Here is a 15,529-nt window from a genome sequence, read left to right on the forward strand (position 1 = left end):
CGGAGACCATGCGAGACTTCGAGATAACCACAAATTCTGAGCAGAACACAAACATCAAAGCACAAAACTTTGCAACTTTTACTTCAGAACTGCACATATCTCAACCAGGATGTCAAATCTGAGACACCATAGAGATTATTCTGAAGATGAAGAAATTCGATTACCTGTTCCAAAACGAGTGCCGATAATTTGGTCTGATGAGGATGATAAAGCTCTTGCTGAAACATCATCATGGGAAATCCGAATCTGGAGGAAAGTAAAGGAGTTATATGGAATTGACGCCACAGACATTATCCCTCCAAACACAACAGCATCTTTTCTATCCGATCGTGGAACCAACAACGTCCCTGTTTGGGCCATACTTCCTGCTCGGAGATTGACAAAGCTACTGAAATGTCCAATTTTTGGTGGTCATCCTAGATTGAACTTATTACATTACTCAATGTTATGAGCCAGATTTCATCGCCTGCCTCATTCGAGTATGACTCCGAACAATACACGAGTACGACAATATCTGGAAAATCATATGCCTCCATTACCCGAACCTCCAAGGAGTCTGCCATTACACTCCGACTTCACTAAAAACATCAAGAGATGCGCTGAACAGAATCCCAGGGAATCGTCCGTAGCTTTAGGAATTTCTTCTTTGGATTTAGATATCATCATAAACTCATGGGATGTATATGTTAGGGAGAACCCTGAACATGGATTGAAAACCGTTGCTGAATATTCAGCTCGGAGGACCGAACGTATACCGGCATCCGAGAATGGGGCAATTTTACAAATGAAAAAGAGAGCATTGGTGAATGCATTTCGTCGACCTGCAGACAGGATTGCTGATGATGCACAAATGCCCGAAGAGCCAAATGATCTCGAATCTCCTGATATGACTTCTGACGACGAATCCCCCATCCAAGGTCAAGAGGATTTTGAAAATCTCGAGCGTCAATCTGAGCCTATGGCTGAAAATCCACCACCTGGGCAGCCAGCACAACATAGACGAGATGGACGGCGTGAGCCTGTAGCTCAGAATCATTACCAAAGTGACAGCGAAGATTCTGAGTATCAACCCAGATCCAAAGCTCCGAATGGACCATACAATCGTTCAAGAAAGCACCAATCAAATAGAGACGAAGAAAATTCTGAACACCGGCCGGACTCTGTAGCTCAGTATCAGTCATCAGAATATTCGGCACAACACCAAAGCGAGAGTGAAGGTTCTGATCACCAGCTCAGCCCCGCAACCCTGAACAAGGCTTCTGATAACTTATCAGTACGCCAGGGAAGAGGTCGGCGTAAGGCCGGAGCTCGGAACAGGATGATGAAGCCTCCTTCCCCCCAAGGAGGTCCTTCTAGCGGTCGTCCATTATCCAAACAGAATCCTCCCGTCTTGGCTGAAGTGATTGTCATTTCCTCTGACGATGAATATCCAATACAAAAAAGAAGCCATAGAGCAGGACCGAGAAGAGGGAAACCCCTCCCTGAGACAACGAGAACACGATCATCTGAACACTTGGCACAAGTAAGACCAAAGAAAGAATCCAAAGCCGAGCCGATAATTGATAATGGGATTGGGCTTTACGCAAGAAGTAGAAGAGGAGCAGAAGATTCCGGACTCGAAGGAGAGGCAGTTGCGACCGATCCTATGACTCGTACACGATTGTCTGATTCACCCATCCAATACCAGGGAGGACCTTCACATCGAACCAAGCTACCTTCACATTCTATGCAGCGTCGAACAGGATGGGAGGATTCTGATATAGAAGACGAGGACAATCAGCCTGAGGTCATGATGAAAGATTCAGCACAAAGCAGAAGAAAAGGAAATTCGAAATATCGACATGAGGCTCTGAGTTCTCTATCACAAACCAGAGGACAGATAAATTCCGAATATTAATTAGAGCCTCCGAGCTCTTTCCCAATCGGGGCGGAAACTCTGATTATCAATACAGCCCCCGAATTCCTTGTCTGACTGCAGACAAAAAGGAAGTGCTGAATCTCACATCCAGTCTCTACCCTCTTCGGCACAATACCAAAGAAGAGATAGAAGTGCTGATGATCAACTGGGACTTACTCCTCGCACAAAATCACAAAATCATTCGAACAATCGCCGAGAAGAGAGCTATCCTGAGCTAAATGACTGGAGTAGTTTGTATGACGAAGATCTTGGAGACGATGAAGAATCTGAAAGATATATCCCTGAAGAGAAATTTCGTGTTCACAGTTTCGGCTTCAAAGATCCTGCACTTGTGGGAGGAAACGATGAGGTGAGTGCTTACGCATATACCCGCCACGCAGATGCTATTCAACAGATACTAATATTTATCAGGTCCGCAGACGAAGACGTGAACAACTTGAATCGACAATCACCAGAAATACTTCTGAGAGCCTTAACGAGAACAAAATTCACAGATCCGAAGAAGATGTAAGAACAAGCTGGCACAAACATACTCCGCACATGCTAGTTGAAGGAGAACGTATTCATGGAGCTCTTGGGCCAGAAGTCAAGGCATTCGACAAAGTTCTGCTACAAGAGGCTAATATACAATCTGATAATGGTATGCGGGCTCTGAGTATCTCGGAGGAGAAGGAGATAGTGCCCTGGAAGAGATTATCTGATAGGAAATAATGAAGTGCGGTAAATATCTGAAAGATTCAGACCTAAAAGAGATGTTGCTAGATCTTTGGATCATGGTTTCTATGGATGGTAAAAGACTAGACAGTAGTATTCTGCACTTGCTTTGACTTCGACGGATTGATTAGGAATACTCCGCTGGGAACCATGGATGCTGAAAGCTTCTATGAAGAACCAAGTCAGAGGTTGATTTCGATCACATGGGGGTTTAGTTTTTGTAGTGGATTAGCTAGCTACTAAGTGAATAGAATCAATTCATTCAATGATCGAAATAGGAAAGACTGTATGATTTGATAGGCTCCTGCCAATTCTTGACATTGAATCACTTGAGTCCCTCGTAGCTTCCCTATTATTTCCCGTCAAAACGAACGAATCTGGAGATTCTTTTGCATACATCTACAGCTTCAGACATAGACTTATATGATTCAACCAATATCTGCTGTAGTCTATCTTGTCCGCGAGTTTCCCGAATTGTAGCAGTGTATCGTGTCTGGTACTCTAGTTGACTTGTTTGATCAAGCAAATGTTATCTACATCTCTGCCTAATAGATTGATTAGACATAGTCTTCAATTTGTAAATTAAATTGATTCAGAAATGAGACTATAATTTTTTTCTTAATAATAAGATATCAATAATAAAGCTCTAATTATTAAAAACAATTGAAAATCGCTTAATTCCACACTAATTTCTTCCAATCTCATTATCTCAGCCATTGCCAGGAGAATTTTTTCCACACACAACCACAACAAAAAATTATCAACTTCAAATTTTAAACCATCAATCATTAAAAATGGCAGATCTCAATTCATTCTATGCGCTATTATATATAACGGTGGAACCACAAATTCGTAAGCATCCCGAGAAGACAAAGAAAGCAAACCAAAATCCGATCAACTTTTTGACGGATGATCAAGTTGATGGAAAAGAGCTGACTCTCGATCAAAGCTTCAGATCTCCGAAGATCATAAATGCCAATTCAAACCCTCGCAGTGAGGTACAAGGAGCTGATTGCTCTTCCACTTACGTGGATTGTTCGATCTCATCTTACTCTGAGTAAGTAAGACTTTGGTTCTCTCCATGAAGAATAATTACCTTCGATCTATCGCTGACTTTTTTTCTTACCAGACCGAAGCCGAAGGTTCTGATCAAGATCGAATTCGATCCTGATTACGTGCTATTCAGAACGTAAGTCTTTTGTTTTCCCTACTCAGAATACTTGCTTTCGATCTATTGCTGACTTTTTATCGTGTCACAGAGAAAAGTTCTTCTGATTCGCCCACCCACCAACTCTGGTTGCTGTTGGACAAGCGGTAAGTGTTCCTGTCACTCACTTTTGGTGAATAATTACTGACGTTCATATTGGATTCTTAGGCGCCATGTCTGACAGCGGTCCTGTCACACCAGCGGCTGGAAAGCGCATTCATTCACCTGAAGGAGAATCTTCAAACAAACGTCTGAGGTCTGCTGATGCATCAGCCAAGGCACCAAACCCAGCGTCTGCACCAGTGGAGACCAACCCTGAAGGTGAATCTTCATCAGCAGCGACTCCGTCGAAGATTCAGTCTCTCTTGTCTTCACCTCTCATCCAATCCACCTCCATCTGATCCAAAGGGACCCTACACACCCCCAAACATCACACTCATCGCGCGCCACATCCAGTCATCATGTCTTGATGAAGCTAGAGATTGGATTCCCGCTGATGGAGATGGAGTCGAGTCAAAATGGGCTCAAGATCATATCATCTTCAATCCCAAATCCGAACCAGACGATGCTTCGTCGTTTCCCCGATTCAGGTACTATTTTGATGCGGCAGTTTACGCTCCCATGAGAGTTGTCGGTCCCAGTGAGAGGTGGAAGTATGCACCTGCTGATTTCAACTCACATGGTGAGATTCTAAGCAAGAGAGTGTCCGTTGGTTTGCCAGCGGTTTCTGATAATCGTCAGATTGTCAGATACGACAAGAAGCCTCTCCGTGGGAGTGTACCTTTGGTACTTCCTGATCACCACCTACCCGACTACGTCGATTTCGACAAGACAAACAAACCTGACTGGCCAGCACAAAAGTTCGGCGATCTCGAAGTCAGACCAGTCCCGGAAACAAGAGAGAAGCTGACAAACGAGGCGGTTTTTCGGAGAAATCAACAGAGGTATAAAGAATCTGGATTGAAAGCACTATCTGGAGTGCCTGACCACGATGACGAGCCAGCATCTGACGAAGCCAACGTTCAGACTTCAACCAAAGCAATTGCGAGAACTGGTCCAAACCCTTCCAGACCAGGTCATAGCCGGAAGGCCAGCCAACCTTAACCGCTGAGTGGGCCGCCAATTATGGCACCGCTGACATCTCAGAACAATAAAAATTCTGATGACGTCTTCGCAAACTCAGTTGTTGGATTCGGGAAGGCTAACACGAAAATTCTGAAGGCCAACCTTCAAGAAGAAATTACAGCGATCGGGGAGATTGATGTTCGAGAACAACTGTCCCCAAGCTACAAAACGAAGTTCAAGGTCAGAAAAATGTAGATCTCACCCGTTGTTCTGAGATCCAGACTCTGAAGGACAAAAATGTCGTGCTCGTGAAGCAGACTGATCGCCTCAGACAGGAGAATGACCAGCTGCAAGCTGATCTGGATAAGCTGCGAGGAGAGCACACTGACCTGGAGCGCCGATACAAAGAAAAGGCACAGTCTACGGAAAATCACGTTAGATCGTACCATGCATATTATCACTCTTTGTGCAATATGGCTGATTTCGCCCGCGAGGCAATCAACTCGGCCCCTTGGTCTTTGAAGAGTCAAGCTGATTGGGTCAAGGCCCTCATGAGCAAGACTCTGAAACAGACTGAGTTGAAAGAGAAAGCCAGTGCGAGGTACAAGTTGCTGATGGATGCTCATACCAAGATCATCACCACCAAAAAGCTTCCCCCACAAGTTTTGGAACTCATCTCTGGTGCAAAATTTCTCCCTTGGGGTGTCCATCAAAATTATCCGTCTGAAGGTTACCCTGTTGACAACGTGGGTCTAAGACTTCTTGATAAACAACCGGATTCCAGGCCTTTCAAATTTATCGATGAGCCTGAAAGCGATCAAGCTCCTGCTGTCGATACAGACAAGGAGATCATTGCGATCAGCTCCGATGAACCCCAATCATCCGATCCAAGCTCATCTGATGAAGAAGATCATCATACTGACATCGCGCCTCAAAATCCTCGCAGGCGTTTGGACTTCAATCAGGCCATTCCTGTCTCCCTTCAAGTTTCAAAGAGAAGTCACACTCGAGTGACGGAACCCACAGCGACCAGTCTACCCGCCGGCACCGGGCAGAGATTAGAGAGACACCGCAATCGATTCTTCCCTCGTGATTCGGAGTCACCAAATCCCTCGGAAAATCGGGCTGCTGTCAGGAAGGCTGATGAATCCGCTCGTCACATTGCTCTTAGTGAGCCACAAGTATCTCAAGATACACAGAGAGCGCTATGATTAACATATCTTCCATAGCTCCTATCCCTACTTTAGAGAGATATCCATAGGAAATTAAAGTCTCAACACTTATTGGTTGCTAAGGGCAAATGTTAAGCTCACATGTATATATATAGGAGTATTTCCAAATAATTCAAATAGTTGGGAATCACATTGCAAAAGTCACTTGGTATTTAGATTTATTTACTCAGTGAAAATCTCATTCGATAGCATCATAATTGCTAGGATCTAACTATGATAGACACTTTATGTCAATAAACTATGATTTTGATGTTGCCTTGATCAATTGCCCACATTGACTTCGTCTCTCCCTATGAACAAAGGATTAAGAGAATTGAAGTAATCTAGAGTCATTCCCTTCCCCCGCAGCCACTCTCTATTCCTCATCCCTATCTCGAACAACTCTCTTTCTTCGCAAGGCTGCAAGATCAAATTTGTATTGACAGAATCTCTCCTTGTACACATCTGCCTTGAAAAGATCTCTCCATGCAGCTGTCATTCCTGCGACTTGCTTGTCCATGTCCTCCTCAACTTTCAGGGCAACCGTCTCGAATTCATCGAACTCCCGATCCTCCATCATTCGATCCAGCTTACCGAGCATGGTTTCTCTTGGCCATGTTGCACGGAGGTTATCGAATCTACGCTTCTGTCTGCGGAACTCTGCAGCTGTATCAGGGTTCTTCTTGCGCTCAAACTCTGCGGCATATTTTTCGATTAATAGTAGCCAGTGAGCAAATCCAGCATCTTTTCTCTCCCAAAATTGGTCTCGTTCAGATTTGAAAGACTTTAGCTTGTTAGAAGCATCTAGCAATCTCTTATACTGGAGTCGCAATTGCTTGACCACTTCTTCCCTATACTGCTTGAAACTAGAATTTTGCATAGTCAAATCGGCATTTCTGGCTTGGAACAGAGACTCTTCCAGGTCGTTGTTGCCGTCTTTGTTGCGGTTTGGGTTTGGAACATGATACTCAGTGTATCTCTTGTAACCGAACTCGATAAGTTCATGTATGTCCTCCGGATGAGAACGAATATTGTCGTGCATAGTTAAGGGAGCGCGGAAATTCATGTCCATCTTGAAGGGAAGATATCGCTCGAAGCTCTCCGCGAGAATGACAAGCTTTTCTCGCATCGTGAATATTCTGTTTACTTGGTTAGCATATAATTTTCGTATCAAAGGGATGGAAGATTCTTACCTCTCAACTGGTCTATTGCTTTGTACTAGATTTTGTAGCATGCGAGTCAATACTTTCCCAGGCTCGTGGGAATTCCAGACAACTTCGTCTGGATTGAAGCCGTCAATTTCATGGAGGAAGGGTGGGTACTCATTTCTGATGGTTAATTTTCCGACATTGCGTAACATGGTAAGTGGTGCTAGTGTTTCCCATGGCTTCCACGTACGGCATATTCCCAACCGCCCAACTTGAGCTGGATTAGGTGGACCGGTTCCTGTCTTCAACATTACAATCTCGATCTTCTTTGGACGAGCGTCGCAGACTGCTCTACAGAATTCGTAGAACTGTTGGTGTGAATCGATTTTATCGACAGATGAATCGACGAGAACTTTCAAGGAACGGGCTTGTGTCATTGCCGAAGACTTGACAGGAATCTCAAGTCGAGTGAGTGGAGAGGTAAGCTTGTATCTGTATCTCAATATAGGACAAGGGCATGACATAACAGGTCTTTGCCCCAAGCGTCCACCGCGATAGCTGTAATCGCACTTGATAATGAAGGTTTGGTCGTACAAGACCTCCGAAGCTTCTGCGTAGACGCTGCGACATGTGCGTAATATGGCCGGTGTGAGTCCATAGGTGGCTTCGACTCCAAACTCGGTGTCTGCTTCAATGGCCTTCATGGTTCCTAGAACTGGATTTACTAAGAGCTCCTTGTAGATCATTCGTCTAACCTCGAGTGGGAGCTTGTCGAGTGCAGATTTTTTGGATTTGGTCATGATGTTTGGCTTTCTTCGGGAAATCCAGCGTGAGCCCTGTCGAGATTGTGTTTGGTTATCTAATTACAGTTAGCATGTTGTAAACCATAGGAGCTACCGAGAAAAATTTGATATCTTACCATTTATGTCCGTCATCTCAATATCTGAGTCGTCTGAAGAGAACATTTTGACTGGTCAGAAGTCACGAAATATTTGAATAGAAAGTGTATTTTTCTCTGTATGAGTATCTTTGAAGTTGGTTTGGATGTTTATTCTCTGATTGAGAATGAGAAGAAGTTGATTTGGATGTTTTTCCTGCGAATGAGAATGGGAGGGAGAGCTCAGTGGATTGAGAGGTTTATATATTAATTGTATTGGATGCCATGTTCGCAAAAGTTGCCGTACACTGTACTGAGTTGGTAATCCTCATCAGAACCGTAACGAATCCAAATGTTTCCTCAAACCGTGCCAAATCGTATGGTCACATCCCAAGTCTTTAGTACGACAGTAGCAGTGACCGTAGTAAACTCAGAGGACTAGCAATTCAGTTTACTATTCCATGTAGCCACTACCGAAGTTGCTCATGACTTATCACCAGGTAATGACCGTAGATAAAATCATGGTGGTAAAGTCCGGCACAATGATTTGGTTGCATCAACTAAATCAAAGTGAATGCAGTACGGTCCTCATAATTTTCAAAAGAGATGATCTTAACCGTACCTAGTTCTCTGTCAAGAACCATACTTGGATATGGATAAAGACAAGTTATACGGACCGTAATACCATATCAACGCCATTAGAAACGGCGCATGGGCCGTAATGAGACATGTATAATGATTGATAGATGACGGTGAATTAATTCTACCTACCTACATCATGGTGTTTTTAAATGGTGTAGAAGCATCACGTGATGCACTATCTTGTCGTTTAAATGCAGATGATGTCCTATCGTCTAATATCTAGGCGAACGAGATGGATTGGAAGATGGTTTATACCCATCATGATACGTACAATCATCTAATAGAGATGGACTCTCGGTAAAGATCTAGTCTATCACTCAATCACTCAATTATTCAATCGCTCAAATGCTCATATTCTCAGACGCTCAATCAGTCATGTTCATGTGGAAACAAGCACTCAAGTTAAAAAAGTATCCACAAACGTGCATGTCTAATAAGTGTTGAATGGAAACTACATATTCACTAGATGGAGTTGTTAATCCGAAAATCTGGAGAATCTGATCAATATCATCCAATGTTATTTTAAAGCAAGTATGAAAGCTTGCATTAGATTTCACAATGAGCCAATCACAAGAGATGGTATTAGAAAGGTGGAAACTCGAGTATCACTACTAATTCAATAGTCAGACGCCTTTGATGTCTGAATTCTGGCAGGATTCATTGCTTCGGTATAAATCTCTTTTAGCCACGCTATATTGAGCTTGAAGAACTGCTTCCACTGGTTCCAGGTTGTAGAGATGCTCCAAATGTCGCGGTTGAAGAATAAAGTGTATTGCGAACTCAAAAATTGTGACTAATCGTTCAAATTAGTGAAGAAGTGCCGAAAGAAAATGTTTCATGGGGGATTGAATTCTTGATATATTAGTTCCTTACTTTCCTGTTAGCCTGGTGATAGATTAATTGGGTCTTTTGATCGGACTTGAGCAAGAAAATTTATCAGTCGTTAGATCTGTGATCAGAGAGAAAAGTTATCTTGCTTAATGATTTTTGCAAGGGGCCCTTGTACCCCTCTTCTTCCTACATGTTTTACAGTCTCTTAACATTTCCCTAGGTGGTTTCCGCAAGATAACATAAGACTGTGTTGAATGATTGTCGGGATGATGAGAGGGTACTGTATTAGCTAGCGAGGCGCTAGCGCTTCCATATATAAATACTAGCTTCCCATGATTAGTAATGATCAAGAACGATTACAATCATAATAGACTAAAACACTTTACACTTATCAACCAAGTTGACTATCAGCAATAATAAGCAACACAACAATCTTGCGGAAGGCACGCGATTTTTTTAAGGATACAATTCTGTGGTCCAACTTGATACAAGTCACGACAGTGAGATAGCAGGGACTGAGGACAATAGCAACAGAGAAGTATGGTGTGCTAGCTTTATTCATCCGCTTTTCTAACACTTCAATGAACAGTCACGAAAGACTCCTAGAATATCATCTGACTGCCTCTGAGCGATCCAATTTTTGAACATCTACCACAATGGAAATCGAAGCCGTTCTTGATCAAGCCGATCCGCCCCCATCACTCAATACACTGCCGCTGGAGGTTCGATTCAAGATCTTCAAAGAGCTACTCATTAATCCTGTTCTAGGAGAATTGGAATCTATTCTGGGAAACTACCAAGTCCAGGCTCCATATGACCCTATCAAATATCATCTGCATCCTTCGATTCTCAGAGTCTGTCGACAAAACTACGAGGAAGGATGCGAGATCTTGTACTCTCAGCCATTTTTACTATGTTATAACAGAAAACTGTTAACTATGGGCCATCCGCAAGGGGATAAAAACATATTTACTCCTCTGTTGAGGTATGGTAATTCATACCGCCAAGAAGGCCTGGATTGCAAAGAAATCAAAGCAATAACACAACCGGCATTTAAAAAGGTTCGACAATGGAGAATAATTATTAGCTCGTACACGGTTAGCAAGGAAATAAGACCGGAGTGGGAGCACAATCTGTTTCAACACTTCTGCGACCTTGTGTTCGGTGTTTCTATCAGAGAGCTTGAGGTCATACTATGGGACCTAGCCGTACCCGAATATGGCGGGAAACTTATGGAGCCACGACAAACTTTCCTGCCTTTGACAATCCTTCGAAACGTAGGAAACTTAACTATCAGGGAGGCGGCACTGGATGAATTCCCACCACCTGCACCACGAAAGAATAGTCGCTTTTCGCAAAGCAACAGCAAATTGTTGCTCGCTTATCCCGACGAGTCGAACCTCTTAGACAAGAAGTCATACAAAAAGTTGAAGCGCTTAGTCGAGGGTAATAGACCGGTCGAGAGGTAAGTTGTGACATTTGAAAAGTAACTTTACAGCGACAACAACTAACACAAACAGGCTTTCTGAAATGAACAGACACCTCATCAATTTTGTACTGTCTTTCGAGAATTTTGCTCCATGGAAGCTAGACCTGAGAAATATGGGTGAAGATGTAATAGCAGTAGCTCATAGTGGAAATGCGCCATTTCGCGGGCGAGAAAAGTGCTTTGACTTGAACCCCTATATGACTGATCCAAGAAACTTTCTTGAGGAGGCGTTTAGAAAAGCAGCGAAAGCCTCGCTGAGTTTTGATAGTATGGGATTCAAATCCGTCAGAGCGGACATCGTTAAGCATCTTCAGCCACAGTACAATCGCATTGTTAATGCTTCTCGTGTCTTGGTAGCTGCCATTGAAGAGGACAAAAGTAAAATGTACCGGGCTCTTAATCTACAGTCAACAGGAGGATACGATCACAAATGTGAGGCTGCTAGACTGGTGATTTTAATCGAGAAGTATGCTGCAGCCTTCGAACGTGATCAGGATGAGAGGACTGAAATTGCATTTCGAGTTGAAAGAAAAGAAATAAAGAGTTTTCGCTTGGATCACCCAAGAGAAATAATGCTTTGAAGACTAGGAAGAGCCTTTGAGCACGGAAGAGATGACTTGTTTATAGACGCGTTCAAAGATTTGTTGCGTGATCTACAGGCTCAGTTCTCGGAAATCAAGCAGAGCTGGAGAGATTTATTCAAAAGCGACACACATGGAAATACGATGCGTCGTACAGAGTATGATAGCTATAGCGGTAGTTTGGATGGTATTATCGACTTGGCAGTCTGATAACCAACTATTTGGTTCTGAATTGGGACATTCAGCAGGGTGTAAATGGTCATTGAAATAACGAGGACATCAAGGAAGCAGACAAAAACTGTGGTTATGCATGAGCATTGGCAGTCATGTTCAGCTTGAATCAGTTTGTTTGAGTTTTTGAAATTTGGGTGAAATTATGGAAAGTTTGTCTTTTTTTCATGCTTTCTTTTCTTAGAGAGTTAGACAACCGATCAATCACTCTGTATCAAATACTACCTTCTCCATTCATACAACATTCCCAAAGATCTCAAATGAACTTTTTGTAAGAGTGATTTCCTTGTAAATCAATAAAATGCATACTTTGCTATCATGGATTTCTCAACTTCTTCCTCCCTGCCATTCTCTTACGTCTTTCTTCTTCTTGTCTTCTCAAATCTCTGTAAAAAGCCAATTCTGGATCCTCATCATCCGACTCCTCATATTTGCTGACCTCTTGACGACTTTCGCTAGAAATAGCCACAGGTTTCCTAGCTATATTTTCCTTTGCCACGGGAGAGTCTGGCTCTATATCCCCACCAAAATCTAGTTCCTCAACTTCCACTTCCACACTTTTACTTGGCTGTTTCAAGTTAATACCCTCGTATCGATTTCCAGTCTGAGAAACTGAACTGCTCTTCCTCTCCCTTCTTCCTGCGCTCAACAATTCAACATTTTCAAACTCCAAATTCTCTGTTCCCTTCCCCACTTCAAGTCCCCTTAACCATCCAATTTCCGCCAGAAGTGCAATATGCTGTTGTTGCAAATTCCCTCTTCTCCTCTCAAATGCTGATCCATCCCCTAGTACCCATTGCAACCTCTTCTTGACCGGGATATGTTCACCTTCATAAACCTCTTTTCTACACCCTTCCAATAATCTGCATATGTCCAAGATACTTTCTCTTACATCATTGATGATGCCATCTAATCTTTTGGAGGCAAATGGGCTTCGAGAAAGATATTTAGAATGTTGGGAACGGAGAAGAATAAGATGGTCTAGGTCAGTAGAAACCCGTTCGGTGAGGGAGAAACAGGTCTTTACGTCTGCTGGAGTATTTTTGATATCTTTAACGAATGCAGCGATGGCGATTGAATGAGATAGAGCCTTAAATGGGTGAATTAGTATTTCTAGGTGAAATTCGAGAAATATGTGATAGAAGAGGGACGCATCATTGTGTGTGCATTGGGAATCCCAAGAAAGACATGCTTACTCCGGCTACACTAGCTATAGTGCTAACAGTAATAGGGTCCGGCATGATCAGTCAACTGGAGAAAGATTGAATAAATCTTAAGGGTGGAAAACAGCTGTCGACAGCTTCTTGAGTTTAAGATAGTCTACAGCGATGATATCCAATGGAGAAAATGGGGAAAATGAGGAGAAGTGATAACATGCATGTGCGTGATCTAGGTAGCTTATCAGCCTCTGCCACACTGAATATTACTCAGCCCCAAAAGCCTTCTGCAGCTCCGCGGCTAAGTAGCTAGTCTTATTCCTGAAAATGCATTACTTTTGTGGGACTTGGAACTCTGCAGTACTGAGTACTCTGACTAAGAATTTGAGCAGTTTGTCTAGAACAACCCAACATCTTTCTGGAGCCTCATCTTCTCAATCTATGACTAGCATCTAATCTTCCATATAATGGAGCACTTATGGATTTTGTTTATTGATTAATATTAATGCTACATACTCCTTTTAGAAGTACCTCTAATACCTATCCCCTTAAATCGTTTCCCTCTCCTGCTCACAAACAACCCTCCGGCGTTCTTTTCCGTCTTTATTAATTACCTCCTCTAAACTAGGGAATACAACAATTTGGCCCCTGTTGTCCGATTCCAATCCTGCAATTGTTTGCCAACCGAACAGCCAATTTCCTGGTTGTGCTAACAGCAGCAATCCGAACTCCCTCCCTTGATAGATGATTGAGGCGAGATTCTCGAATTGTGAGCTTTTGCTACTGGGTTTTATGAAAGGCTGGAGTATGGAGTTGAGAAGATTGATAATTCTTGCTATTGATGGATCTTTCGAAGCGTCTTCTGGAGATTTTGATGAAGATATATGACGTGTGGATATTTCTCGCACTCGGGATAGTACGTTTCCGTGTGCTGCTGAGAAAAGTTTAGAAATCACTCTATAGGAAAGACAAGAAGTTCTATGAAAAAAGGTGCTGAAAAATGGATAATACATACCATCCTGTTTGTTCAATTGCTTATTGTCCTTCAAAGCTGAACGATAAAAGCTTGTGATCTCATCGGGCAACAATGAATACTCAGAACCACTATTTAGCTCTACCCCTCTCAAGATGACCCATGCGATAAGACTTTTGATTGCTATCTGTCGCTCACTAGAATTGCCAAGTAGTGATCCAAGCGTAGAGATCGTAGGCTCAGTTCGTTCCGAATATCCACATTTCCTCAACGTCGCCGCGAAATCCTGAGAGGTTCCAGTATGTGGTCCTGTAGTATAGTGATTTTCGACATGTTGGTAGATCAATTCTCCAAGATTTTGCATTTGGTGCCGCAATTGACTATCATCTGCTCGTTCAGCAATGATATAGCTTTGCATCTGTGTCTCGGGATGTTTGGATATTGCAACACCATGATCTGTAGTAGCATTTCTTTTGCTGTATCCATTTTCAGAGCTCCAGGGTGTTTTCGATGCTCGTTTTCTCCTAAAGTAAAACCAAAGGCCAATCGAACCGAGAAGTGCACCGACAATGAAAGTAGCTATTGCGATACCAGCAATGGCTCCTCCAGATACTGAAGAGCCATGGTGACCAGTCGCGGTTGAATTTGCGGGACTAGTGTAGGTCGGAAAGCCTGTCGAGGTTGGCGATGAAGAGGTTGCTAAAGTAGTGGATTCCGTAGTAGGGCTTGCTGTGTTAGAGGTTGGCGATGAAGAGATTGCTAAAGTAGTGGATTCCGTAGTAGGGCTTGCTGTGTTAGAGGTTGGCGATGAAGAGGTTGCTAAAGGAATGGATTCCGTAGTAGGGCTTGCTGTGTTAGGGGCTCCCGATGCAAGACTAGCACCAGAAGGATTGGAAGATGCATTCGAACTTGACATGATTGAATTGCATGAACTTTTGAAGATACTCAACAAAATCAAATGCAAATGCCAATCTTCATTTCCAGATCAACAAGAAAACAAAGAACAAGCTCTGGGGGAACGGCATCGCGTGGGATTGCTCTCGGCCTTAGAGCGCAGCGCCGCCTCATTAATCGGTTTGGACATGGGATGGATTAAGTACCAAGATTAATCGGTGAGTTTCCTATCTAGAGAGGAGACTCCACAAAGTTCATGTAAGCAATCTAATTTGTGTTGCATTGCATAGACATTGAATTAATCTGTGCCGCAATCCTTCTCCATTCACGGATATTTCTTCAATAAGCATTGGCTTAATTATTTTGGGGTCCAAAGCTAGTGCATGATCCTTGTCATTCCTAGAACTTTTCCCTTCATCCGGTCACAATGTTGCCATTTTTGCAGTTTTATCTTGGAATACTAACTGATATTTGAATCGCTAAGAAGCATACGAATAAATAAGATCAATCTGACAGGTGTCTTGCAAAAGTCTTGCCCTGGTACGGACAAAATAAGTTCCACAGCAAGGAAACCATTGGGTCAATATTCTA

General features: G+C 42.9%; 7 protein-coding genes across 7 annotated transcripts; 4 read left to right on the plus strand and 3 right to left on the minus strand.

The window, feature by feature from the left end:
- Positions 1 to 481: 481 nt before the first annotated feature.
- Positions 482 to 2,629, plus strand: EAE98_004342 (uncharacterized protein; the record flags this gene model as incomplete). The annotated part of the gene is made up of 4 exons (XM_038951962.1): positions 482 to 1,853; positions 1,902 to 1,966; positions 2,010 to 2,267; positions 2,330 to 2,629. 4 exons carry the CDS (start codon positions 482 to 484, stop codon positions 2,627 to 2,629), a joined length of 1,995 nt encoding a protein of 664 aa, XP_038811498.1.
- A 797-nt stretch (positions 2,630 to 3,426) lies between these two features.
- On the plus strand, positions 3,427 to 4,943 carry EAE98_004343 (uncharacterized protein; the record flags this gene model as incomplete). The annotated part of the gene is made up of 5 exons (XM_038951963.1): positions 3,427 to 3,689; positions 3,762 to 3,821; positions 3,894 to 3,946; positions 4,008 to 4,160; positions 4,315 to 4,943. 5 exons carry the CDS (start codon positions 3,427 to 3,429, stop codon positions 4,941 to 4,943), a joined length of 1,158 nt encoding a protein of 385 aa, XP_038811499.1.
- Positions 4,944 to 4,964: 21 nt separating this feature from the next.
- Positions 4,965 to 6,115, plus strand: EAE98_004344 (uncharacterized protein; the record flags this gene model as incomplete). Its single annotated transcript, XM_038951964.1, has 2 exons — positions 4,965 to 5,144; positions 5,222 to 6,115. The coding sequence occupies 2 exons, from the start codon at positions 4,965 to 4,967 to the stop codon at positions 6,113 to 6,115; spliced, it is 1,074 nt and encodes a 357-aa protein (XP_038811500.1).
- A 376-nt stretch (positions 6,116 to 6,491) lies between these two features.
- EAE98_004345 (uncharacterized protein) lies at positions 6,492 to 8,228 on the minus strand (the record flags this gene model as incomplete). Its single annotated transcript, XM_038951965.1, has 3 exons — positions 6,492 to 7,254; positions 7,309 to 8,122; positions 8,183 to 8,228. The coding sequence occupies 3 exons, from the start codon at positions 8,226 to 8,228 to the stop codon at positions 6,492 to 6,494; spliced, it is 1,623 nt and encodes a 540-aa protein (XP_038811501.1).
- A 2,041-nt stretch (positions 8,229 to 10,269) lies between these two features.
- Positions 10,270 to 11,683, plus strand: EAE98_004346 (uncharacterized protein; the record flags this gene model as incomplete). The annotated part of the gene is made up of 2 exons (XM_038951966.1): positions 10,270 to 11,078; positions 11,134 to 11,683. 2 exons carry the CDS (start codon positions 10,270 to 10,272, stop codon positions 11,681 to 11,683), a joined length of 1,359 nt encoding a protein of 452 aa, XP_038811502.1.
- A 547-nt stretch (positions 11,684 to 12,230) lies between these two features.
- Positions 12,231 to 13,155, minus strand: EAE98_004347 (uncharacterized protein; the record flags this gene model as incomplete). The annotated part of the gene is made up of 2 exons (XM_038951967.1): positions 12,231 to 13,004; positions 13,111 to 13,155. 2 exons carry the CDS (start codon positions 13,153 to 13,155, stop codon positions 12,231 to 12,233), a joined length of 819 nt encoding a protein of 272 aa, XP_038811503.1.
- Positions 13,156 to 13,619: 464 nt separating this feature from the next.
- EAE98_004348 (uncharacterized protein) lies at positions 13,620 to 14,960 on the minus strand (the record flags this gene model as incomplete). The annotated part of the gene is made up of 2 exons (XM_038951968.1): positions 13,620 to 14,005; positions 14,087 to 14,960. The coding sequence occupies 2 exons, from the start codon at positions 14,958 to 14,960 to the stop codon at positions 13,620 to 13,622; spliced, it is 1,260 nt and encodes a 419-aa protein (XP_038811504.1).
- Between the last annotated feature and the right edge of the window lie 569 nt (positions 14,961 to 15,529).

Source organism: Botrytis deweyae, assembly GCF_014898535.1.
Source record: "Botrytis deweyae strain B1 chromosome Unknown BDEW_008, whole genome shotgun sequence".
Lineage (NCBI taxonomy): Eukaryota > Fungi > Ascomycota > Leotiomycetes > Helotiales > Sclerotiniaceae > Botrytis > Botrytis deweyae.